Raw genomic sequence first — 27,087 nt, forward strand, 5'->3', positions numbered from 1 at the left:
GTCTAATTACGTTTTGGCGGTATTAAAATGTTCTGTTTAAACCAAACCATGCCTATGTATTTACTGTTTTGCAGTCATTCGCAGTTCTTGGTAATATATAGATACATAAACGAATACTGATCATGCGATATGTCTGCAGACCAATTTAAGAGCACATTTTAGTGCTTTTGCGAAAATGTATTGATGTATTTAACATTTATTGAACTCTTAGTGTGATCTCGTATAGCTTACAATTGGTTTCAGGAAAGGAAATTATAATTTATAAATAAATGTTTTAAACATATTATTCATTCTCAATTGTCTCAGAAACTATGAGCAGTGTTTATACTATCTGTATGCATGTGGACACAGTTAGTTTTGTTTAACCAGTATTATCTGATGTCAGGAATGGGACTGTTGATGAAGACCTTGGTGCAAAGGTTGATTGCTAGATTTATTCACCTATTAAATATGTAATTGGAGTTTCAGTGTATTCTTAGCAGTTCTCTTTCACCAGTAGTGTACTATATTAAAACAGTCTTGGGGGGGGGGGGGGTCCGAGAACCCTTGATTGGCACTTAATAGCCATGCAGCAGTGGGAGCTCTAAAAATAAAAACTTCACACCACAGGGGACCTTGTCCCGTCCATTATTTTTACAGTCTATGCTTGAAACCCCCTGAAAGCCTCAACAGCAAGACACTTAAGTTAGCTGGACGACTTTCAAAACCGGAAGTTGTCTTTTTTTTGTTATCAAAAAGTTAGCAAGACGTTGCGTGACGTTCTAGATACAAAATGAAAGCATGAGAAATTATCTTTTCTTGAGAAAGTCTCATAGATTTAACTTACTTCAACTTTGAGGTCCTTAGCTCCACTATAATTACCTTTTTTAGTTTGGACATTCATGACTTCTTTGCATGGCTATTTTGAACCTTTTTTTTCTGTGTGCATCTGCAGTATTATTATTATCCACTGCAGAGGGAATGGCATGATGTTTATTTGTCCTAATAAGGCCCAACGAACACAAGCTAGCAGCTATTGGACATAAGCATTTATCAACTGTGATCAAAAAACATGCCCTTTTCTAACATTTCTTTTTACAGGAACTTTTTTTACACTCACGAAGGTACTGATGAACGAAGCCCACGTCACTTTTCTTAACCTATCTGTCAAAGATGTTACGCTGTACTTATGTATCACTGCAGTGCATTGTTGCATGTAAAGATATAAATAAAACGTGTCGATATTTATATTGGCTTTATTCAAATTTCCATTACAAACACCCATAGTACAAAAACAGATCCATTTACCACCCACCCCTCCCCCTGACAGAAAGTTCCTCATTTCACAGATGTTAAAGAAAAAGGTATAACTGAATAACACACGTCAAAATTCATCACATTAGTTTACCTTAAACATTCAACAGCACAACAATACTTTCACTCATGTATTCAAACTCCAAAAAAGGGGGTAATGTCTCATAACAGCATTTTTTTTACGGTCCTCAGTGGAAACAGGCAGCACTATCATAATTTGTTTTTCCAATTCCCTCCTTCCAAATAGTTTACCTTTTACCCAACCTTTAGAGATTAGTACATTGTATTTGGTAACAGCTTAAGAATAAGCATAGAAAAATAGCAGGAAGAACAAGTATGTTTCAAACTCGACTACATCATCACATTTAGCCTCATGATAACTTTCTGTAAATTCTATTTAAACTTAAGAACAAAACATAAGTGAAGTGTCACTCTTCAAATGCCTTTAGAGCGTCATGTTGCTAGCAGTAGAAGAGAACTAAAAAAAAATTCAAAAGGACAATGTTTTAAGAAAAAAATGTGGTTACAATCATGTAGATGTGGATTCAGCTTTGTGAAACGGGACTGAGTGCTTGAGATTGAATGGCAGAAGACTGAATTATTGTTGTATAGTCCAACTGTGGCAAGGGAACCTAATGGAAAAGATATCAGGCTTCAATCTTCCATACACAAAACAAATCAATATAAATAGGAAAACTGTTATGTGAGTCCCAGCATTTCTGTGCTAATTAGTCAATTCTTTCTACTCATGGTAGGAGCTTTAATCAAGTCAATGGGTGAATTTAAGTTAATGTATTGGGCTTGAATTGTTGCAAAGTCAGACTTATTTTTAAACACTCTCCATCAAAGCAAGGAAGGCGAAAATGAAAAAAAAAAAAAGTTTTTAAACAGACTACCTTAAATCAACAAACTGACAGTGTCACCGAAGCAAAACCTCCTACACAAAACAGCAGATGACTCCAGACACTGATCATAACTGTGTTTTTAGAGATCAAAAATATCCGATGTCCAGATCCACCAGGAAAAAGATAAAAATGTCGATGAAATATTGACTGCATGCGTCTTTCTTTTGTTGCATCTGTATTTTATCAAATCAAATAACACTGACCAAGAAAAAAAAAAAAAAAACTAAATAACTTATGAAAAAGGTTGAATGAACAACCACATTTGCTTTTAATTTGTACACTTCTCTTTCCAACAACTGTGCATCTGAAACATTCTTATTCAAGATGCACAACACTGTTGTAAGAGCAAAGGCAAACTCTTTTCTACATCAGGGCATGAGTGAAATCTCGCACACATCAGAAAAGAACAGTGCGATGTAAAATCCAACATCACATTGAAATAATATAAGATTCATTTGTTTTCTATGACAAAAAGGGAATTCAGAGATTCACACACACACGCACACAAAATGGCATTCATGCCCTATAACTATTGTCCAACATTTAGTGGGAGGTAGCCTACAGTACCTTGTGCACTGAAAATTTTAGAAAACTGTACATCAATTTACACATGGCAGGCTTACTATTCAGCAAGCTGGATCTTTTGACATATCTCACACACCGCACACGGAATTACTCAAGCGCACATCAATCAAGCCGGGTGGGGGTTAACATTAACAGCAGCAATACCACCTGCAGGAGCAGGCGCCTCTCGTTTAAAAGCCAGGGTTTCACACAAGATGATGGTGTTTTGTTATCAGGGATGTAATCAAACAGAAGCTATAGGAGGTGAACAGATGTGCTGTTTGAGAAACCTAGAGAAAAATATCACACCCCCCACACCTTATTTTGCAGGTTCTCTAGCTGTCCTGTCCTGACCAAACACTTTTAAGACACCGAGTTGAGTTGTCTCAGTTGCCTGAGTTGATGACAGTATTAACAGGCATTGTATGCAACATAACATGGTTGCTGATTTTTTCAGAAAACATTTTCTTTTTTTACCCATTTTTTTTATTCATTTTTACTATATTACCTGGAAAAAGAAAAAAGCCCTTCATTACATGCTGAAGTATAAATTAGTTGCCAACACTGGGCCCCTGTTGTTTATATGACCATGTTATCTATCGTTAGTTCTACAGTTTTAAAATCTATTAAAATTCAACATTTAGTAAACCTTACAAAAAAAAGTTCTTATCTTGTCTCCTATATTTATTTTAGTGCACACCAAGCAGTCGGTGCAGTCATCAGTGGTTCCAATTTTTTCTTCTTTTTTTTTTATGGATAGCACTTGAAAGGGTTGAGGCATTTGGAGACGTCTGGTGATGGCAGCTATTGGCTGATGAAGACTGAATAGACAGGGAAAAGCAGAAGGAAAGAGTGGGGCCTGGATTTCACAAGAAATTAATCAATCTTTCCAGTAAAAAAATCTGTTATTATTTACCTCTGCTATTAGAGGCATTATCACTTGATCTGTGCTGTTGGCACTTTTTTGTTGTTGGAGCTTTTAAATCTTTTTAAAGGGTAATTATTGTGATATTGCAAACGTAACCAATGGATAACTGGTTGAAAACTACAGGTGAACGGATCACTTTACAGTTTAACCTGTTGAACTCTTTAAAAATATGTCAGATGCAGCAAATAAAGAAACTGTGTGCAAGGGGATCAATCTAATTACCGGCCCGAGGGTAAAGTCGTTATTTCGTACTTTTGCAAAACACCATACGAAACTGTGTTCTTTAAAATACATCATAGCATCATGTGCACTTAAAACAGTACTTAAACTTCTACGATGCACAATTTGTCTAAATGGTGCTTAAATGTACAACATATATTTTACGTAATGTTTTGAACAAGAGGCCATGACTAACTTGACAAGTGTTTGTGGAGGCACATCCCGTCTTACCTTTCATGTGTAGTCTTTAATAATGGTGTACACCTATTTTTACCCTTTTCCTTTTTACACTCCTGTTATCTCACGGATTCTACACCTGGGACACAAAATGCCCATCGAACAGTCAGCTGAAAGAGCCGTCATGTGCAAGTTGAAAAGATGCAAAAAGAAAGGAATCAGTTGGCATCAACACATCTCAATTCCTAGGAGACGTTGAAGGACAGGCTAATTTGGACAGCTGAAAATACGCAACTAAGAATGCAACAGGATCCTTTAAGAGTCTAACAATAAAAACCTTTGCTTTTCCCTGCCATTTCACTGACAGCTTTGGGGGATCTGTGCATCTCAGGTGCATTTTCAATTTACCAAATAACACATCTAGTTTGATGCCACTTGATACTTTCCCACACAGACGGCAAAGGCTTTAAGATGTCCCAAGCTACACCAGAGGCCTAACATAGCCTGAGACAAAGAGAATTAGATAAGGGTTAGCATTGAACAGTGGTGTCTTGGGTGTGAAATCATGCAAAACTGTTTATCTCTCACACCTTGAAAAAACCTGGATTTTAGTCCCAGTGGGACCGAAGAAGCCCTCTATGTTTCTTTCCCATTTATTAAGAATTGGCGCTCGACATCTACTAAATCCTCATCTCTCTCTCCCAGACTCACAATTCCAAGTTTCTATTACCTAATGCTAGCTGCACAGGAGATCATCCAGGCCAAGAGAGGGCATTTTATCAAAGTCACAGGCGTCAAACAAGTCGCTGATTCCCTGGTCGTCTCCCAAACCTAAAAGGTAGTCGTCTTGGTCCAGAAGAGGGGGACCAAGGTTTAAGAACGGTCCAAGAGCTGAAGGCATCTGGTCCTCTGTCTGCTGTAGAAGACTGGTATAAGGGGACGAGAGGGGGGAGAGAGTAGTGACGGAGACGGCGGCAGAAGAGGGAGGTGGAGCCAGAGAGGCACTGGGAGATGTGGTTGTGCAGCCAGAGTCTGTGGGAGGGAAAAAAAGCAAGAATGGCATCACATACTAACTCACATTAAACAAGGAAGTTCCTACCAATCATGACTTTTGCAGGCCCAAAAAGTAGCCAATAATGCTGCTGTGTGTGGGACTCGCTCGTACAAACCTTGAATGACTTTAAGGAAAGGCGAGTTCCCGTTGATGTCCGTGTTGCTGTGTTTGACAGGACTCCTGCAGTCATTCTCTTCATCAGGGCACAGCAGGACTTCTATAGGACCCTTGGTGCTGGTCAGGTGGATGGATAAACTCTGGACAGGGAAAACACATGTATAAATGTCTTTAAGAAATGCTATGACAGTTCATGTGGCAGCCAGTCAGAAACTTGCAAGTTTAAGTTTGCTTGTATTTTGTGCAACAAGTTGGGAATCAATTAAATGGATATATGCATCAAACAGAGGTACTAAGCATGTCATTCTAGACTTGAAGGTCCTTTACCATCATTTGGTTTTGATACCGATGGGCTTTTGGCAAGATCATTTAAAATAGCTTTTAAGGGAAATACAAATTTACATGTCAGTGTGAGTTCAATTATCAGATCATCACGACAACAGTGAAGCTCTGGCTTGTGTGTGTATGTGTTTTTTTAAACATGAACACATACCTCGTCTGGGTCTGGTACTTCAAGTTTGGTGTCTGTGGGCGCTTTGACGACAATCACAGTCTGATCTTGAAGATTTCCAAGCTGTCTGATGTCTTGGTATGTTACATAGGCATATGTGGAGATCAATGTGTTAAGGAAAGAACAGTTCAAAGTCAGTCAGTGTTTTTACTTCACAAACAAAGACACAGAAGCTTGATGCAAACCTTAAAAATGCTGCAGTAATGTCAGTACCACACACTTACACATGCTCGTGTTGCAAGTTAAATGAGATAAGTAGACATGGACGACGAAGGAGGAAGGAGAAGGCTCAGTAAGCACCGGCTCTTGCTTTTTCTCAATTATCACAGCTTGTTTTAAATAAGTGGAGATAGTGAGGAAAAAAATAGCAAGCCATTTATTGATGAGCCTTTGAGTGTTGCACCAGATGTTATGCTGTTTGCAGGGGGAAAATGTCGCCTCTGGATCTGTAAAGTTGTGAGCGATGTGACGCGATATCTAACACTTCCGTGCGGTAGGGACACGTGTATGCATACAATTAACACCACCATTCATGTATTTTTTCTTATCTAAAGATTATGACAACCGAGTCAAAAAAAAAAAAAGTTAACTAACTAAAGAATCATTTTAACTTTTATATTGCACGTCAGTTCACATCAAAAGGATATTTCTGGTTGCTTTGCAGGTCGCTCATGTGTCTCATGTCCAGGCTGCATTTCTGGATGAGTTGTTCGAGTCTGTGCTCTTCCTCTCCCAGCGCAGAAACCTCTGCTGTCAGTATCTGTCTCTGGCTCAGTGCTCCCTCTACCTCCAACAGACTGCAGCCCCTGTGAGTGAAGAGTGAAATCAAACCAATACTATTCAAACACAGCTCTGGAGAAGAAACATGAGCATCAATGCAGGCATGAGAGTATCAATTTAGGGCTCACGACTCTCGTTATTTTTTAAATACTTGTGAATATTGCTTACCTATATAAATTGTAAAAAAAAAAATAGAAGTGTGGTAAGATTGCTGTAAATATAGTAGGATACATTGAAATGTTTGCTGTGATGGTAGATGTTGAAGAACAAACTCTTGGTCTATTTTGTCCATCTCACCATACTGTGATATAATATTAATGGTCTTATTATACAGCACATACAATCAAAGACAAGGCAAGTTAGACTGCCAGGCCAAACTTTGGGGAAATGAAAAAAAAATAAACCAGACTATCTTGCGGTCTCTTTAATTTTAAAAACAACCGGTCAGAAACATCACTGAACAAAACTCATTGTAACAGACTCAAACTTTCTGTTTGCATGTTTCACTCCACCCTGATCGTGGTTTGTTATTTGGTGCAGAAATGTGTCAATTGGGATTTGTTAATAACACATTTATGTAGCATTACTATTCATTTTTCAGGCAGATATGTTTGTGAATTAAAGAATAAAATTCAAATAAAAAGCCCTAATGGATGGAAGAGATGTAAGAGTTTTCTCACATTTATTTGGGAAGGGGTTAAAACAATGGTTTGCCTGTGGACATGTCGGAGCTAAGTCACTGGTACGGACTGAATGAAGGAGTGAAATTTGAGATGTTGTATATCCTCACAAACACAGAAGACACATTTCAACAGTGCAGGGTTTCATTTATAAAACAGAGCGTAGATTCCATACTTAAAATGTATGTGCAGCTAAAACCCAGAAATGGCTTGCTCCCCAAAAGAAATCTGATTTATGAAACCATTCATACACACACCGGCACGCTACGCTCCCTTTAGACTGATGAATGTATACGAAGGAGCGGGAGGATCAAAAGGTTACCAGTGCTGAATCAGGACCACGACTGGAAGTCAGAACAAAAGAGGATACACTCTCTACACCAGAAGTGGAGGTGCTTGAGAATGAGGCGGAGGTCAGTTCGCTCACGTCGTTTGCTTCCTTCAGCAGGGCCACAAACGAAAGATCTGAGAATGACACTGCGGCGAACATCCTTTGTTCATTGTCATGCACAAGTGTCTCCTGCAGTGTTTCCATGTTAACAGGAGCCACACAGATTTCTTCATATAATGTCAGAGTGCTCACCTCAGTCAGCAGTCTCCCTTACTACACGATATTATTAATCAGAAGTTTGATCAGTGAACAAAAGCTTTGAAGTGTGACCCACATTGTAGTGTGGCACACTCAGTCTGCACTCTGACGGATTAGGAGGATACACTTGTGAACTCTACTCATTTACACAATGAATATGAGCGAGTGATGAAGATGTACTGAGTAGCAAGACGGTTAAATGTGTGAAAAAGCCGTCGCCATTTGTATCAGTAAATAAGTTACTGGTGGGAAACGGCTTACTACTTCTGCATGTATAGATGAACCTGCTGCTTTTAATCATGATGGTGCGGATGTCAGTAAAGTTCGATATTTAGTGAAATTAAATGTGTGGGAAGGGTCCATATTCACTATATACCTTCTGTGTCGACAAATTTCCCTTCCTCTGAACCGTACGTACAGTTTGCATTCTTGTGCAAACATTTTACTGTCAGGTTTGGTTTTTATAGAACTTTGAGCGGGAAATAACGTACGCCAGTTTCAGACGCCAATTTCTGAATACACAACAGTTAGAAATTAAACCCCAGCAGGTTTTTTTGAACACATTCAAAGACCAAAAATAGAGAGCACTTGATAATAACCAAACAAAAGTGTGCATAATGAAATGTGCAGAGCAGAGTGCAACACTATCAGGTATTCCCAGTGTAAACACAAGATCCCGAGAGAGACAGACTTCTGACTCCTAACGAGATTAACTACCAACAAACGTAGCTCTGCCACCTTTTTGTTTTAACATGAGAAACCGACTTAGTTTATTCTTTTTTGTGCAGGAATGAGCTCAAACTATGGATATTTGTCTGCACCATCTGTAGCTCTCATTGACACAAGAACAAAGACAGGGAAACTAAAGGAAGGAAAGCTACGGACACGTCAGTGTACTGCACAAAGACTAGCTTTAGTGGATGCCTTGGTCGCCAGGAGTAATTCCCGTTAACTTTAACAAGATGAGAAACCAGGTATGTAGAGAGACCACTTACATCCACTGAATGTTGTTCTTTGATTTCTTCTTGATGAGGTGAATACCTTCTAGAACATTGGTGATGTCATACAGCCGCCTTTTCTGGACCTGAAGGTGAAGGATATAAGTTTCACTTGTGGGTTGATTTAAATGTGTGTGTGTGTGTGTGTGTGTGTGTGTGTGGGGGGGGGGGGGGGGGGGGGGGGGGGGGGGGTAACATCAGTAAGTATTCAATTGTTATAGACGTTCATGATGACCCCCTATAATTCCACCCCCAATTTTCCTCATGTTGCCAGTATTAAGAACAGTTCAACAGTTTTGTCAGCAACACTTAAAAGTCTTAAAGAAATGCATTTTTTCATGAGTAAGTCGTTTCTTTATATTTTTTTGAACGTGAAGTTACCTGCAACGTTTCAGCGGCGAGATTGAGGTCCAGAACGCCATCTGAAGACTGAGCAAGTAGGTCCACAAACTTCTTGGTTAGCAGGCCCAGGGATGTGTCGTACCGCGTTTTCTCTGGTGGAGACTTTGGCGCTGTGACGGAGGCAGAGCAAGAGCAATAATGAAACACACAGTAGGACTCTTTGAATTCATGCAAGAGCATTAAAGGGGCTGCACAGTCTGTGGTTTAGGCATAAACCATGTGAAGAAAACTAATGTGACCATCTAAGGCTGTAACTTTTCTGTTAATTAATGGAAGAAGAAAACATCTGTTTATTTTTTATTTTTTTCCAACTCTAAAAAAAAAAAAAGATTCAGTTTGACATCACACTCGTGTAGCCCTTCACTACAGCACCAGTGAGCATGCTCAGTTTGCATGTCAACTGTCTACAGCATGTGATGCCTCTGCTGGGAAATATCTGCATGTTAGAGGAGCCAGGAGAGCTTTTGTTTCGTGCTGCTGATTTTGTGGGTCACTCTTGAACCTCGTATAGATCTCGTTCAATCCAAGGAGTACTCACAAGCTTCATTTACTGAGCAGTTGCTTTAAAAGCATTTAAGGAGGAAGAAAAGCTGCTCAGCCAGCCTGGTCTGTGTCGCTATGTTTCCAGCACAGTGTGCAATCAGTTTGTGATACACAATGACGGGAGGTGAATCTTCGACTTTGTCACCTTGCATTCAATATGTGATGTTTACAAAGTGCGGTAGTGACAGCCGTGTGTCTGATACATCGGTCGCACCGGTAAATAAGTCACAGCCAACTTTTTAGGGGGGGAAAAAATAGGTAGGTGTGTCTTACACACCGGATTTGATGGTAATCATAAAGGCTGTGCTACATCAAGTGCCTCTGTTCTCATGCAAAAAAAAGCAATAAGCACATTCAAATTGCGTACGCGAGCTAAAATCAACAGTGCACGTTACTATGTAGACTATAAACAATAGTCTGGGAAATAGCTTGGAAAGGTAGTGTCTGACACAGCACTATGTGTCAACTATTAAGAAATAAATTGAGATTATTTCAGGAGGACTACTGTGGATATCCTCCTGACTTGACTGTTCACATATGAACCTCACAACGAGAGACTATCTCTGTCAGATGGGAGGAGGTGCTGGGTTTTGTAAGGTAAAACACGACATTAACAATACAATGCAGAAGTAGCGGACAAAGCAACAGAATCCGCTATACGAAAAAGATGTTATTCCATGTCTACTAATACAATTAAATTCCACACAGAACCAGAAATAAATCTGCTCTCTGGTCAGTTTTGTGCTCATTTTAGGAAGGTTGCGTGGTGCTTTTGTATTAGAAATGTTAAATATTAAAAGCTGCAGTGCTAAGGAATTAAAGATGAATCACTGTCAGGTTTTTTTTTCCAAATCAGGAAATGCTGGAAGTCAATAGACCAATCATGACCAGATGTTGTGATTTACAAAAATGGGCAATCACAAGCTTCCAGCACCCAAAATTATAAGCCACCACTCGGTTCTCTCCAACATACCTCTCAAACAGAAAAACAGCTTCAGTAATCAATCCCAAAAAAAATTCGTCATTTTGAGATCATTTGTTGGAAATTTGTGTTAAAATTTCTATGTTGCTTTAAGAGCCGAGTTAAACCTCCTACTTGACAGTGAGACCTGAATGGTAAGCGTACTAGATAATATCTGGACCAGAACAATGTCCACTGTGTTTAACTGTGGGTGAGAACACTGAACATGTAAAATCAAACAAACGTCAGTGCACACGCAGGATGACGGAGAGCTCCTTACTTCGAGGTGTCTTTATCCTCGCCCCATTGGCCACCGCAGAGCCTCCCCTGCCTCTCGGTGTCCTGGTTGGTTCTGATTGGTACTGGTGGTCTGAATCATCGAGCGCCAAGCGCCTTTTTGCCTGAGACAAGATAAAAAACAGTTTATAACAGATATGGGTGCTTATATTGCTACAAATAATTAGCCAGCTGTGGCTAATTGTGTCTGTAATCACCGTGCTCTAAAGCATGCGTGTTAAATCTGTTCAAATTGTAATAGTGTGTTAGTACAGTTTAGTGTTTAAGTCCTCAAGTATTAGTTTGAAGCAGAAACCATTAGGTTGTTTGTTTCCCATTTCAGTTTTTATAATGAGTTGATATTGTGTCATAAAATCTCAAGAGATAAGATTCCCTTAAGTTGAAGTTCAGTATCACATGGGGAAAAAAATGCCAGCCTTCTGATGTGGCACAAAACCAGTGGCTGACATTTTTTAACTCTCTGACCGGGGAAAACCAAACCCACATTGCTTAAAAGTGACTCACACCCAACGACTTGATCACATTAAACAGTTATGGCTAACTTAAATATCTCCAGATAAGATGTTTCTACTAACACAGCCGAACTGGACCAAGCTGCAGAAAGGTGGCTCCAAAAAAGAAAACAGGGAAACTGTGAAAATGTGGTGACGTCTTAAGTGGTTTTTTTTTATTTAGTTAATGTACAGGAGAGGTATAGAAACACTGTGGTTGCATACATGAAATACTGACAAATAATGTTTATGTCATTGGTGATGTCTCATTTTTGTTTTTTTGTCATATTTTATTCTTCCTGGTTGTTGTGGATGTTATGTGTGTGATTATTTAAGTGAGCTGTTTGTCATTTTGTTTTTCTGTTGTAAAAAAAAAAAAAAAAAAACTATTGGGCAAACAAAGTTGTTAATTCTGTTTGTACTCTTTGAATTTCCTGTAAAAAGATATAATGTAAGAAATGAATTATATTTGTTTTGCTTAATAAACACAAAGTTGCAAAAATATACAGTTATGCCAACTTAAACTAATACACGCCTGTTTGACTCCCAATATGTCCATAACAAAATCGAGCACAGATTAGGTAGACGATGCCTTCAGAGGATTCAAACCTACATTTATTAAGGTCAATCCTTTTTTGCTGATGTAGCAATGGTTGGTTTTAGATATGGAACTTCTTTTTAAGATAATTCTGGTATCTTTGGCATCAATCTGAAGACTATGCAAAACCAACTTAGAGTAATTGTTAACAGCATGAAGGTTTAGAAGTTACCAGTCTCTTTGATCAGTGGACTTTAGTGGAGACTTGAACCCACCCTGTTGCAGTATCTGCACCAGGTCCAGAGTGCTGGGCTAATGAATTTCCCTCTCAAACCTCTTAATGGGAATAATTCAACAAACCCTTGTGATATTTAGTATTCTGAACACAACTAGCACTATCTTTTATATTGTTTCACTTCGTTTAGCCCAAGTTGAAGAAACAAATAACATGCCCTCTGTTGACAGTCAAAATGTCAGCCATTTTATATCAGCAGACATCTCCTCCCCCCAACCCAAACCCCCTACGTGCTGATGGCTCCAGCTTTAGATTGTGGGGCTGCTCGAGTTCATAAAAGATAAATAACCAGAGAAAAACCAACACCCTGAATGTCACTGAGACGACTTAATGATGTTTGTGCAGGTTGTTGAGAGTACAGGAAACGTGCAGTCAGCACTAAAGCAAAAGTCCAGTTTCACTTTACATGGCACCATAATCTTACACACTTTATTCACAATAAGAGGGACATTAAACACTTGTGCAAAAAAAATAAATAGGTCAGTGTCGACGAGGGGGGTAATTTTACCCTCTTACTACAGTTGCTAGCCTTGAAAGCTAACACATTTCAAGCTTCATCCAAGTTGGCTTGCATGTGCTGAGACGACTGAGGAGAAATATCCACCGAGTTGTGTCGACCTGAAGCACAGCTCAGCTTACTAAAATCCCCCTTAACTTCACAACTTTATCCACTCGTTTCTCCTTAAAAAAGAAAGCTACAATAAGAGCCAAGCAGTTCAACAATCCTACCCCACCCTCCCCCCCAAAAATAATAAAAAAATAAAGACAAACAGCAGCCACTAGGCCAACGCTAACCTTACTCATCTTACCAATATTTCCATCTGGCTGCAAGGGTGACTCAAAAGCACCATGAAGTTAGCATAGCACGATTTAAGATGACAGCTCTGCGTGTGAGTGAACAAAAATAAAACTATCTTAAACTCAGAGTTGGACTCCCTGCATCCAACAAACCACTTCACTAAAGCACTTGAGTAACTTAGCTAGCGGTGGTTAGTTAGCCACCTCGCTAGGTTGAGTGACTGATGAGGCTAAGCAGCTAACATTAGCTGCCAGAACAACAAGCTCAGCTAGCATAGCAAGCTAACATTTCGTCGTGTTGAAGCAAGCCTGATTATGTCTTTAATGAAGCGAGGCGTGTTATATTATTACCGGCGGTCTTCCAAGAGCGGGTCGTTGTCCTGCAGCTTGTTGTGGAGTTGTGTAAATGTTGTTTATCTGAGGTTCAGGTAAACACACATTTGATGTCTGTGTTACGTTGCAAGGCGGTGGAGTGGTAATTATTTGAAAAAAGGTCGCGTTAGATTGACCAGGGTTTAAACGATCCGACAGGGTGGTTAAAATTATATTACTGTCCAGAGGAGAGCTCCCAACCCCCGTTAAAATCACTTTGTCCGGAGCCGAAGAGATCCCTCTTCTCATCTTGCGTACTCGGGATAAAACCCCCTTTCTCGTCTCCGTACTTTCAAGCCCTTATGGCTGCTAATCCGTCGCAGTGGATACAAAAATAATCAGACAGAAGTGAAGATGAGAGTCTGATTCATCGACTTTTGTAAAGTATTTTTCCTTAAGATGGTGCATTTAGGCAGATGCAACGGATTAAAAAGTAGCGCAACTCTCGTCTCCCTCGTCTAGAAATGGCTTCAGGAAACGGCCTGATGAATGAAGGGATACGGTTTACGCGCTCAAGAGCCCTCCCGCGAAACTCAGATTTCCCGGGAAATTTTTAAACGGAATTTACATGTTACACGCTATTGGCCCCTGGAGGAATAGTCTCCGCCCAGACTTCTCAAGTATTGACCAATAAAAGTGCAGGATTCTATGCGCCACGTGTTCATTGGCAGATGTAAACAGGCGACGTCATCAGTCACGCCTTGCAGGTTCCCTGACAGGACGCTGAGAGGCGCAAGTCACCAAGTGTGCTGAAGAGATGATTTAAGAAACCTCTTACCACAAAGAAATTAACTGAGCCCTCTTTTTATTTAAAACATCGAGAATACACCTATTTTTTAAATCTGTTCGGAAGTTTACAATTCGAGTCGAGAATAAGTCTCATACAATAAAAATCTTTGTTTCTAACACCTAATTTGATCTTGCTATGTATGTTAGCATTACAAGATCATATTTTAAAAGATAAACTGTATGAAGACTAAAGGTTGATGTCACTGCAGATCACTGTTGCATAACGGCAAGTTTCCATAACTTGAAGAATGAAAAGGGCCAGGTTATTTTATATAACTCCCTCCAAAAAAAGAAATACACTCCTCTATTAATATCCTTTAATTTGATTTACACTGAGAGGTGCTACAAGGGTTTTTTTGGTGTGCATTATGTTTAATTCACAATTTCTTGTACTCTTCATGTAACTCAATGGTTATCAAATATGAACGTTTTTTTAAAAAAAAAAACATTGGGAAATGTACTGCATGTGACCTGATCAAATATGACAGATTCAAAAGACCAAAAAACACTCTAAATCAAATCAAATGTTCTTAATTACAATTCAGACTTGATTTGTAGGCCTGCACTTGGGTATTAAATTATATCATTATGATAATGTATCAGTTTATGTAATAGTATTTCTACTAAAATTACATTGTGAAGGGATACTATTTACTTTTACATATCATTTTCTTTTTTTAAGAACGTGCATGCAGAATGTTATGTAGGATTACAAACACATACAAAGACTAAGTACAAAAACAACCAAATGTAAATGAAATAGCTGCTACATGTGAATGCATGTTTAATATAGGCTATTCTGTATTCAAACATTGTGTCTATCTTGTGTCATGAGAGCTTTTCATACTTTGATACATCTATCATTTCTATTCTTTTTGCAGCTGCTTCTGAACTCTGACCTTAGCATTGAGAGACATCAGAAAAAAGGACTGAGGGAGTATAAAACATTCATCATCACTGGTTTATAAACAAAATTACTACACTAAGATTCACCTTAGATCCACCTTAGAAGTAAGCCTTAGAGTCACCCCTCAAAACCTGCTCAGTACACCCCAAGGACCAACTTTTTTCTCCTTGTACCTTCCCCTTTAGGAATTAATATTTGAAAAAAACACAGTGTCGTCTATAATACCTTTACTCAGATGCCATTCAAATGCACAAACCTTTAAACAAAATATGGCAGCTCACTTAAATCTTTACTGAACTGTCTAAAACACGTCAAACTATGGATGGCCATAAGCTTTTAACATTTCAATAAAAGCATAAAGAAGTTATCATATTTTTCATGTAGTGTATGTAGTGTCCCTGTTAGGGACCTATACTTCAGCATTTTTTTTTAACTCCACAGTTAAATTAAACCATCAGGAAATAAATACAATGATTTTTTTTTTTTTTTTGCAGATAACATCCCTTAAACCAAATGAGGAAAAATAGGGATGAAAGAGCTTATTCATCAGTAGCCCCAACCATAGCAACTTTTAAATTGCGTTTTTCATTTTTCCTGTTTGACCTTTAACTCTGCATGAGAGTTGTGTGGTCAATGCTTTCTGTCTTCTTTGTTTTTTTATATATTTTATTTATTTTGGATTGCTCTTTCTTTCTTTAATGTTTACATCCAGCTTTAGTATTTCTATTTTTTATTTTGTATTTAAAATAAAGTGGATTGGACTGAATCAGGATGACAGTGGCAATCATCTCCAGAGCAATACCTTCAATCATCTATTCAAACGCTTTATGCCTATACCGCCTTGATCAGCATTCTTTATGTTTTTTTCCCCACTAGTTGTCATTATAAGATACGTTCCCATATGTCAACTCATGATTAAAACAGGAAGTAAAGGGTAATGACTCCGTCAATGTTTTTTTCCATAGAAGACTACAATGTCACACAATAGCAAAATCTAAATCAAAGCTAAGCTAAAAGAGTTAGCAGATGTAACTAGCCTACACAAAATGTAGCCTAATTAGTAGCAACTCTGTTTGAAGTACAATTGGGGGAAACAAGGCAGGAGCCTTATGCAGATTTCTCCTCACAAAAGTAACCTACTGTAGGCAACAGCATTTTTTATTTAGTTTGTCGTTTTAGTACAAACATGCTTTAACTTCATATTGAATGTTTCGCCAGTGTGGCTTTTATTTTGGTAGCGTTGACCGGAGAATCTGTTTCTCTTCTGTCTGTCTCTGTCTGACTTGACTGGCACTGAGGAAGAGGAGGAGGTGGTGTAATGCCTGGACTATCACTCTTTGGACTGGTTTGACAAGTCGCGGAGTCACTTAGCCGAACTATGTATTTAAGCCACGTAAAATAGAGAATAATTTGATTTAAAACACAAGGAGAAAGAGAAGCACTGAGGCGTCGGTGTAGAGAAGCTACGCAGGATGGGCGAGAGCGCAGACACAACCTTTAACACCACTGGATCCAGGTGGCTCCTGCCTGTCAGTGAATATCTAAGATTCCCTCTTGATCAGGTATGAGTACCCGCTGTAACTGTACCCTACTGTAATTATTTAAAGTCAGCATTTCTCAATTCATGCTCTCCTAAAAGCAGTGCTGTTTATCATGATGGTCGCTAAAGTTTGGCCACTGTCGTCACTTTTAGAGAGACATGCACTAATTCTGAAGCGGACATTGTTGTTGTGTTAGTGATCAGAAATGTCTGTCTCTATCGTTGCTTTCACACAATTAACTTTAACGCATTACTCCACAATGACACCAAAATACGTTTTATTTAACAGCATTAAATTAGCCACAGCCAGTTATTTTACTTAATACTTTAATCCTAATATTAGGCATGTGCTCCACTCTTGTAAGTTAATAGAGACGAAAATATTAGGAGCAGATTTCAAATTAATGTACTACTGCAGTAGGACTTACACCACCACCACCCACTCACCCTTTTTGTAATAAATTGAAAGTAGAATTATCACCTTTCTGACTATGTCAACAAAAAGTTATCATAAAAGCAAATATTTTGTGGTAACATTTTGTGCCCGAGTAAATGTGCATCGTAACTCCACTGTCTCACACAGGTGAATTTTTTGGCATGCCAGCTGTTTGCCCTGATTGCTGCCTTCTGGTTTCGTCTCTACCTCAGTCCCAGCCATGCCAATCCAGTTGTCCGGCACGCTGTGGCCACTCTCCTCGGCATTGCCTTTCTCATCTTCTGCTTTGGATGGTACTAAATGAATCTGCCGTCAACAGGCTCACACATTCATTATCTCAGTGTTCACAATTTGACGCTGCTTTCCTCTTTTTGATGCCTTTGTAGCAACACGTTATGAATGAAATGAAAATATGTACAAGCCTATCTCTATTTTTCTTACAAACCAAAAGGGCTAAATGTCAGCAGCACCACGGGATATAGGCATACAAAGTATGACAGGATAGGCAAAGACAGAATTAAGATACACGATTAATGTTGTGTTAGTTTTTGGTCCACAAATAAGTTTGAGGGGGATGCATCACATCACAGACATACAGCCAACTTACAATTTCATTTATGAGTAGTGTTTTATTTAAATAATTATGAAGATACACATGTTCTGATAGCATCTACCCTTTGCAGGTACTCGGCTCATATCCTGATAATGGTGGTTGCAAGCTACTTGATTATCATTCAAGCTGACATCAACAATGTACACAGGTAATGAAAAGTAAGAACAAGGTGGAGGAATTTGTTGGCATTTCAACAAAAGTCAAGTCTTAATTCTGCCTGTGTTAGACAAAATACAACCAACTCTAAGTTTAGGCTTGTGTCCTTTGTCATTTATATGTGTTCATGGCTGGATTGTCTTAAATGGACAAAATGTTGTTGTATTCCATTATAGATGACACATCTGTGACAACAACAACTCCTCATTTCCATACTATTGTGCAATACTGGTAACTAGTGCCTTCAAGTCAGACTTGCCACACAAGATCTGACCTGAAACTATGTACATCATAGACGTGTGGTTGTTGAAAGGACTTGATCTAGATAAAGTCACTGATATTGATCGTTACTTTGTATTAGTAAAGTAGTTATTTGACATTTTTTATCCGAACAATTACAATTTATTGTTTCCTTTTGTTTTCAGCCATTCCTTTAATCCAACCCAGACATTCCAGGAGTGACTGCAGTGCAATGCTCTCTGTCCCATTATCTTCCTGTAAATATGTGGTCTGAACTGATTAACTTTTGTTGATGTAGACACGTCAGGTGAAAGGCAGCCTGACCTGCCAGCCGGACCAGTCCGTTAGATGTCATGCAGTATCTGTGTTTTGTTGTGCATTTATATGCTTATTTCTCTTTTGACAGTCGTGTGCACTTGTGTAGCTCTTTGAGTATTTCTTAACATTTGTGTGTGTCTTACCTGAAGGGGAACACACATTGATTGTTTTCATTCCTGAAAAGGAATGAAAACAATGTTTGGTTATGTTGCTCTGGTATTCTCAGGTGAAGGAATTACCCTCCAGGTATACAAATATTTTGTGCAAGTGGAAGCTAAACACAGTTACACAGTGTCAATTGCGTTGCAGGTTAAACTTGTATAGCACATTACACACACCTCTTTACGGCACATTGTTAAACAAGGAAATTTAGAAGAAAAAGCCACATCAGGACAAACTGGTGAGCCATCAACAAGTTTTCCCAAACATCCTTGCAAATATCAAGAAGAACTCTCCAAGCTGTCCTGGGACAAAGCTGAACTGTATCAGGTCTGACTGACCTCAGGAACAGTTGATGTCGTTACACATTTAATTAAGTAATTACAAAAGTTCCACCACAAAGTGACCTTTATAGGTGCTAATAAAGAAACCTTAGCCAATTTGGGTTTTAGTGTCTTGCCCAAGGACACGTTGACATGCAACTGCAGGAACTGGGGATCTAACCCCCAACATTGCTGTTTTAGAGACTACTGACTCCACCACTGAGCCACAGCAAAACACTTTTTGATCACTTACAATGAACATCCATGAGCGGAGCATCTGAACTCAACTGTGTGTCTAGAAATGGTAACGCAGAAAGAATCGTACCATTTCAATGAGACAGAGCCATACTTTGTGTTATAGCGTTCAAATCATAATATCTAAGATCATTAAAAAAGTATCTAAAAGTCAGAATCACCTGCAAAACACTAAATAAAAACTGTTCAATGTGAGAACGCTTTTATGCTCAAAGAAACGTCATTAACAGTCACTGTGTCAGGTAAGGAGGATATATTCATTGATTCACTGTTCATCCCTTCACGTGCAGGTATACCATGGTGACAGCTATGGGCTACTTGACAGCATGCCAAGTGAGCAGAGTCTTCATCTTTAACTATGGGATCCTGTCCACTGACTTCTCAGGGTAGGAAAAAAAACCCATATCCACTCTCTTCTCTCCCTTCATTTCCTGTCTTTGCCCCCACACCCTTTTGGTTGGCAGCACATTTGTCATCCTCAGTGTGAGAGCCATTCATATGTTATCGTTTAAGGTTTTCAAATGATTAACGCAGTCACTGCAGCCTTGTGTCAACAGTCAACAGTTGGGTTTGTTACATGATGTTTAAATTAGCCGGACAGGTAGAGTCAAGGTACGTGTTGCCTCTATTAAACTGTGACTTTTTTGTTTTAGGAACACTTTAAAAAGAGTTGGCAGTTTGCTCTTCAGTAGTGTTTACACACAGGAGGGGATTGTGCTGTCGTTCGTCTTAGATTATTATGTTTTTTATTTATTTAAGATTGCGCCAACAAAAATTACTATTTTGAAATTCCAGCAACTGTAATTCTACACTTCCCAAAAGCTGTTTTCTCCATGTTGATTACAATTTTGCGCACAGTGGGCCAAACTAAACAAGAATCTCCAGACTCAAGCATGTTTTTGGAGTAACTCCTGAGGTCTTACCGGGGCTTTTGCTGTGAATAAAGGAAGTAATTGTTCTTTTTTGTTGTTGTTGTTGTTCTGTGTAAGACGACAGTTGACCTTGTTGGCTCTTATATTCAACAACTCTTTTGCCCAGTTCTGATGTGGATACATTTGCTGGCAGCCTCACTTGCATGTCACATGACTTTGGTGATGATCAGCCAGCCCTGTGAGTCAGCTCTGGGCAGGCCGGTATATTTAGTTAGAAACCCACATTTTTAAACATTCAGATTAGACGCAGAAACTAATTAAAGATTTTATTCAGAAAACCAGAACCAACAGAAAAGCATATGCCACCTTTAATTCAGTGTTCTTTTATTTGTGTTTGCCCAAATCTATTATTGTATTTTAGTTGTAATCTTTTATTATTATGTAATTTTAGTTTTTAACTTGACATGTTATTTTGCTTTTTCCTGCTGAAGGATGCCAAACACAGTTTCTACTGAGCTTCTCTGTACACTGTGCATGCTGTTCTCCTGTATGTCAGCAGGGATTTCCATATGTCGATCTGGGAAATTGGCAGCATTTCAGATAAAGTGAAATTGGACTAGATTTCAAATCTCGTGCACAGACAGCAGTAACGTTAAAGTCTACATAGAAACGCAGAGTCTGCAGTAGTGCAGTGTTGCACACACAGGCTGGCACCATGAAAATGTTTCTCTGCAACCAACTGCCAACTCTCACTGAGCTGGCACTGCCAGCCGTTCGGCCAGCACCTCTCTGCCTCGGATTTCCACGCTGTGCACACAATGCAGCACACTCTCACACAGGAACCAGTGTGAGAGAGAGTGTGTCTGGGACAGAGAGAGAGAGAGAGAGAGAGGGAGAGAGAGAGAGAGGGAGAGAGAGAGAGAGAGAGAGAGAGGGAGAGAGAGAGAGAGAGAGGGAGAGAGAGAGAGAGAGAGAGAGAGAGGAGAGAGAGAGAGAGAGAGAGAGAGAGAGAGAGAGAGAGGGGTAGCTTATGTGTGTCTTTTTGCACACACACACACACACACACACACACACACACACACACTCACATTCTTGAGACAGAGAGGGCTCTGTAAATGAAACTAGTGCAGATGGTGTAACACCAGTCCATCTTGACTTACTGTACAGGACCTGCCCTTCATCTGACACCAAACCAGCACTTTAGAAAGCTATAACTGGTTAACTCCATAAACAAAACAAAAAAAGTGTATTTATATAACCGTAGAACGGCTATACTGGTCCTCAACGAGACAATGATCCAGTGAAACTTTCTGGATGTGGATGAACAGCACTGGATTAATAATCGACCTGTTGTGACACAGCTGGAAGAGAAAGAAGTGATTCATGGGAGGAAATAAATTCAGACAGAAGCAAAGTGGGCATTTGTTAAGTTGGGACACGCTTCGTTTTAAGTCAGTCATATAATACATTACTAAAAAGGGGGGGGCTGTCTTTTACGAAAACGTGCTGAGTATATGGTAATGTTAGGATCAGACAAGCATGCTGGTTGATGACTTTCCCATAGTTCAGACTTGTAGAGCATTTCAAAGCATGATTACTACTGTAGTAGAGACTTTGTAAAACATTGCTTAGTGATTTCAGGCTGTCTTTGTGAGGCAAACGTCAGATTGTTGAGTTGTTCTATGAGATCGTCTCTGCTCAGAACGTTGCTGTATGTTTGATTTATTCTGCGTCTGAGATATATCTGTATTTTCTGAGGCCATTGAATTGAAACAAAGTTCTTCATCTCCTCCTGTGTTTTCTGCTCAGACCTCTGATGATAGTAACCCAGAAGATCACAACACTGGCGTTCCAGCTCCATGATGGTAAAGCAGAGAGGATGCACACAAATACACACAGACACACCTAAATGCATACAGATAAGCTCAATTAAAAGTAAGTAGAAAGATGCATGTCATCTTCACTCTTCTGATTTTTTCAGGGATGTGTAAGAAACCTGAACAGCTGACCCCGGAGCAGAGGCTTCTGTCTATAAAGTATGTTTACTGTGGTTAACAAACTACTTTTAGAGTTAGGGTATAGACTGTGTGCTGACAAGTATAACTCTGAATCCTTTGATTGGATGGGGGTGTCTGGTGTGATTCTTTGCTCTATTGAGGTTTTCTGATTCGACCTTGAAGCTGCACGCTTTTACAATCAATGTGTTGAAATGAATCAAACGTCTTTCACTGATATGCATAAGTAACTGTTTCCTTTCCTTTAGATACAAAGGACATTCAGAAGAGGATTAAATCATGGTGAACAGCTTATTCATGTCAGACAGCATGCTGGGAAATTTGAAAAGACATTATTTTGCATGGAACCTTTTTCATTTTTATGCACGTCTAAAATCACACCTATAAGTAAAATGTTTTCTTAAAATCATCATCATAAGACATAGTTTGCTCTTCTTTGATAACTCTGCAGAAACATTACATTTGGTGATTGTCTCATGATTGTAGGTTAAGTAGGGAAGGTACGGTTCATCATGATCTCCTGTCAAGCAAAACAGATCTGTGTAGCAGACATGATGGGTCAATATTGGCTTATCAAAAAAGGATCCAAACTGGCCTCTACAGTATCTTTTCCAGTTAGTGCCCATGTTGTTTTTTTTAAACAGAACAATTAATGCAGGAGAAAATCATTGGGGTAATATAAAAATGCTTTGATCGCGTTCTCTCAGCCTTGTTGCCTTTTGTTTGCCCTCAAATGAAAAGATAATGAACAGATTGTTTTAATTCACGTGAAATGATGACTTATTTATATTCTCTCTGCAGTGTGAGGCCTTCTTTCATCGAGTACCTGAGTTACAATCTTAACTTCCTGAGTCTTTTGGTGGGACCCTGCAATGATTATAATGACTACATCGACTTCATAGAGGGCAGACACATCAGCAGAAGGCTCAGGTGGCACTCTGGGACTTTAAATGGGCAGAACGGCTTTGATAAAATACCGGACCCTTCGCCTCTGGTAAGTTCAAGAACTCGATGGACTTTATGTCACAGGATAACCTGGGACTGTTCCAGCTGATGTGGAAAATATCTGTCTTTTGACCACGTTTGTTGTGTCTGCTTTGTTCTAGTGTATGACATGAATAGGTTAGCACTAACATTGTATATTCTCTATGCTGTCTTCAGTAGGCTCAGTTGAGTTGAGTGAAATGTACAATATTAGAGGTTTCATAGTTTCTGTGAAAAGTGTATTTTGGCGACAAACTGATGAAATCCTCATCACACAAACCATTCCACCCAAATTATGACTGCTTATGAAATAAACTGAAATGCAGTGAATATCCGGAATAGACTTTCATGGTCCCTTCCCTACTGAGTCCCATGGTAGAGCCAGGGACTGTCACATGGTTTACGTCTGTTTTTGAAGCCTCGTCAGCTGCTGCTGTGGTCGTCGTCTTGACTTGACTTGGACAGCCCCTTGGTCAACATGTCTCATGTGATGTCTGTTCTCTCTGCAGCGCGCTGTCTGTCAGAAATTGCTAGTTTGCAGTGGCTGCATGCTCACCTTCTTCACTGTGACTCGGGCCTTGCCCATAACTTACAATGTTGACCCCGACTTTGTTAGCCACGCCCCCTTCCTCACCAGGCTTACCTACGCCTTCTTCTCCATACAAGCAGCAAGGCCCAAATTCTACTTTGCCTGGACGCTAGGTGAGAAGTGTGTGTTTCAGTGTAATCAGCTATGACTGAACACATGAGCGCGGTTGTTATTGCCATAGAAGCCATGTGATTGTTCCCTCTGTCTTGTCAGCTGATGCAGTGAACAACGCTGCAGGTTATGGTTTCTTGGGAATGGATGTAAATGGAAAGCCATCTTGGGACCTCATATGCAACGTCAACATCTTGGGGATTGAGGTACCATCAATATGTCACATGATTAAAAACATAACATAGAGTTAATTCATGTTATACAAAGAACAACACTGACATTTTTTTTGAAACACTTATTCAAATTGTGTTTTCAACTTATTTCAGACCGCAACCAGCTTCAAGACGTTTATAGACAACTGGAATATCCGGACAGGAATTTGGCTCAAAACGTAGGTGACTGAAATTAGAACTTCAAGCAAGAAAACATGTACTTATTTTAAAATGTTGGACTCCCCTTTTCTCCTCAGGGTGTGTTATAACAGAGCCCCAAAGCACAGGCTGGCATTAACCTTCCTACTCTCTGCCCTGTGGCACGGTGTTTATCCGGGGTACTATTTCACCTTTCTCACCGCCATCCCCATCACAATCGCTGCACGAACTGTGAGTGCTCTACTCCGCCTGAAAGTCTCAAAATTACTTTCATTGTGGTTCAATTGTATTTTGTAATTTGTATTATTTCACATATTTATTTGAACTTCGAACGTGTCTATTTGCTCATTACCTTTGTAGCGGTCTAGCTTAAATACCCCGTTTCTATGGTGTCAAAGCTTTCTCTCTGATCCACCCTTTTGTTTGTCTGTCTCTTTTGACCAGGTGAGGAAGTCCGTTCGACACTACTTCCTGGGCTTCAGAGGCTTGAAGCTGGGTTACGACATCCTAACTTGGGCGGCCACCCAGCTGGCCATCTGCTACATGGTCATGCCTTTTCTGCTCCTTGCCGTCGAGTCGACTTTGGTATATTACCGGTATGTAACGGTCACATTTACTCTTCTTCGCGTCCGTTACTTGCAGCATTCAAGTGGACATCCAGCTAACATACTGTAAATATCATTTACACATCTGCAAAGGTCACTGTGTTTTATTGAATACACATCTGTGCTGACAGATAGTCTCGAATAGTTCACTCCTCTCCTGCATAATTAACTATATCCTTTATCCTCGAATAGATCAGATGGTTTGATTCAGGCCTTCCAAACCATTTTTCTTCACAACAAACAGAGAATCACTACTTTTATGGTTGCTATCTTATATCTAGTTTGCCTGATAATAAAGTAACATTGAATTTGCGTGTTTTTAAAACAGATAAATGGTCAAATAAAATCTACTTTGTAATTAATTCCCTCTTTCTGGCTCATGTAATGTATTAGTTAGATTTTGTAAAACATATTCTTTAGCTTGCTCTACTATTCTACTGGATTATTTGCTAGTAGATAACATATTCGCTTAGAGCACAATAATGACAAAGTTACCGCCCCTGTTTTTCTTCTTCTTTTTTTTCCCAGGTCTATGTACTTCCATGTGCACATCATCAGCATTCTGACTGCACTCGCCCTGCATCGGAAACACAAACCCAAGGAACTCTCTGCCTCTCCCACCAAAAAATGTTCCTCCTCCTCATCCTCCTCCTCCTCCTCCTCCTCCTCCTTCTCCTCCCTCTCGTCTTCATGCCCAACCAAGTGCCAGCCTGTTCACCCCAACAACAACAACAACAAAGTGGACTAATCATTTCCATTTCACGTTCCGTTGCTGACTGAGTCCACGCTGTTCTCTCAAAGACAAGTGTTGATCCTGTAAGAGCATTCTGCTAGCTCGTTATTTGTTGTTGTTAGGACAAAAAGAACTTGGAATAGGATTCAAGATATGAAACTTTTATTGCCGACTGTAGGATTAAGACATTACATCAAACATTAGCTCAACAAGCAGGCACATCTTTAGAACCACCACCAGGACGCTGGCCTCACTAAACTTTCCCACTCCCTCCCTCCCTCCCCACCCGTCCCACCACCAGCCTGCCTGCTCCAACAATGCAACAGTGTGAAGAGAGAAAAAGGAGGCTCACTTTCTTTCTCGTCCTTTATCTGTGCCGTTTTAACCAACTGGTCGGGACTCAGCCAGCACAGTGGGAGAGCGGGGGAGCTCATGAGCAGCGGCACAAATACCAGGACACACACAGCCACGCACAAACTCAGGCATGAACTGAAAGACACTGGGAAACAAATATGCACAAACTCTCTCTCTCCCTCTCCCTCTCTCTCTTCGGCACGCTCGGACTTGGTCACTATGCTGGCATACAAAGGCTGCTCTTGTGTGGCCACAACAAAAGAGCGGGCCAAGAGGAGAGAGAGCTCCCGTTCATATGATGTGTGCGAGGGTCATGGTTTACCCTTTCTTACTACCCACTGTCTTAATATGTCACTGACAATGAGTGTGTGTGTGTGTGTGTGTGTGTGTGTGTGTGTGTGTGTGTGTGTGTGTGTGTGTGTGTGTGTGGACTGTGTCATAAAAATTTCGGAGTTTCTCGACACTTTATGCAGTTATTAGTCATGATCAGTTAAAGACATATCAATGACATGCAGCTCTCAAACTCTCCAGTGTAATGCAGAATAGCTTCTCCTCCTGGTGAGGATGCTCTACTATTCTGAAGAACAAGTCTACATTTTATATGTCTATTTATTATCCATAACAAAAGGTCAACACATACAATTAATTACCAGGTACAATATTACAGTAACAAGCTTTTTTTATTTATTTTTTTAAACTGCAAATGTAACAAGTGAGGAAGTTGATGCTGAGGGTCGATATGCTTGTTGCTAATTTCATCGTTCCACTCCTAACACTGAAGAATCTTTAGCTGATTTAAATGCAACTTAGTTTTAATGTATTAATACTTCTCATGAGAACGGTGCTGGATACCTGTTCTCACGATGTAAGGTCAACAAAAACTACAATGAAAATAGAGTAGCTCTTTTTTGAAGGAGACCACTGCACACACAAGTTCTGGGAAATACGACTTGAATATAGGAATTTATCACATGTGTTTCCTGTCTTTACGTGTACAGTGCTGTTTTCTATCTGTGGTCCTTCATAGGGAAATACACACGTGAAAACTCCTGATTTACCAGCTTGACAGTAGTTGCAGGTTGATGTAACAGAGACACCTGCTGGCTGTCTGTACTGTCTGCTCATTTTAGTTACTTGCTCAACTACGTGTTGAAGAACATCCCTCTTCAACATCATAACCAACCACAAACAGAACATCTGTTTTT

The 27,087-nt window shown here is 39.7% G+C and overlaps 2 protein-coding genes across 3 annotated transcripts; one reads left to right on the forward strand and one right to left on the reverse strand.

Moving 5' to 3' along the window:
• Positions 1-1,220: 1,220 nt before the first annotated feature.
• Positions 1,221-14,076, reverse strand: LOC306824109 (transcription factor E2F3-like). Its single transcript, XM_079344091.1, has 8 exons — positions 13,492-14,076; positions 11,002-11,122; positions 9,197-9,327; positions 8,813-8,901; positions 6,412-6,574; positions 5,751-5,861; positions 5,256-5,397; positions 1,221-5,118 (listed from the first exon to the last, which is right to left on the reverse strand). Exons 1-8 carry the CDS (start codon positions 13,759-13,761, stop codon positions 4,823-4,825), a joined length of 1,323 nt encoding a protein of 440 aa, XP_079200217.1. The 5' UTR covers positions 13,762-14,076; the 3' UTR covers positions 1,221-4,822.
• A 2,450-nt stretch (positions 14,077-16,526) lies between these two features.
• On the forward strand, positions 16,527-26,880 carry mboat1 (membrane bound O-acyltransferase domain containing 1). 2 transcript variants are annotated; one of them, XM_079344089.1, is made up of 13 exons: positions 16,527-16,770; positions 17,332-17,477; positions 17,868-17,945; positions 19,539-19,634; positions 21,930-21,985; positions 22,102-22,156; positions 22,937-23,129; positions 23,629-23,821; positions 23,922-24,025; positions 24,146-24,210; positions 24,289-24,421; positions 24,635-24,786; positions 25,324-26,880. In XM_079344089.1, exons 1-13 carry the CDS (start codon positions 16,681-16,683, stop codon positions 25,541-25,543), a joined length of 1,581 nt encoding a protein of 526 aa, XP_079200215.1. In that variant the 5' UTR covers positions 16,527-16,680; the 3' UTR covers positions 25,544-26,880. The 2 variants fall into 2 exon arrangements, with proteins under 2 accessions (XP_079200215.1, XP_079200216.1); XM_079344090.1 differs by having other exon boundaries at positions 16,681-16,770; positions 17,397-17,477.
• Positions 26,881-27,087: the final 207 nt, after the last annotated feature.

This window comes from Symphodus melops, assembly GCF_947650265.1.
Source record: "Symphodus melops genome assembly, chromosome: 5".
Lineage (NCBI taxonomy): Eukaryota > Metazoa > Chordata > Actinopteri > Labriformes > Labridae > Symphodus > Symphodus melops.

Bases quoted from the DNA above. Each gene is read 5' to 3' on its own strand.
- mboat1 (XM_079344089.1), top strand. From the start codon at position 16,681: ATGGGCGAGAGCGCAGACACAACCTTTAACACCACTGGATCCAGGTGG. The intron at 19,635-21,929 runs GTAGGAAAAAAA...TTTTCTGCTCAG, and splicing joins CTGTCCACTGACTTCTCAGG to ACCTCTGATGATAGTAACCC. The intron at 24,026-24,145 runs GTACCATCAATA...AACTTATTTCAG, and splicing joins TCAACATCTTGGGGATTGAG to ACCGCAACCAGCTTCAAGAC.
- LOC306824109 (XM_079344091.1), bottom strand. From the start codon at position 13,761: ATGAGAAGAGGGATCTCTTCGGCTCCGGACAAAGTGATTTTAACGGGG. The intron at 6,575-8,812 runs GTAAGTGGTCTC...CTTCACTCACAG, and splicing joins AAGAACAACATTCAGTGGAT to GGGCTGCAGTCTGTTGGAGG. The intron at 5,862-6,411 runs CCTTTTGATGTG...ATCTCCACATAT, and splicing joins TGCAAAGCAACCAGAAATAT to GCCTATGTAACATACCAAGA.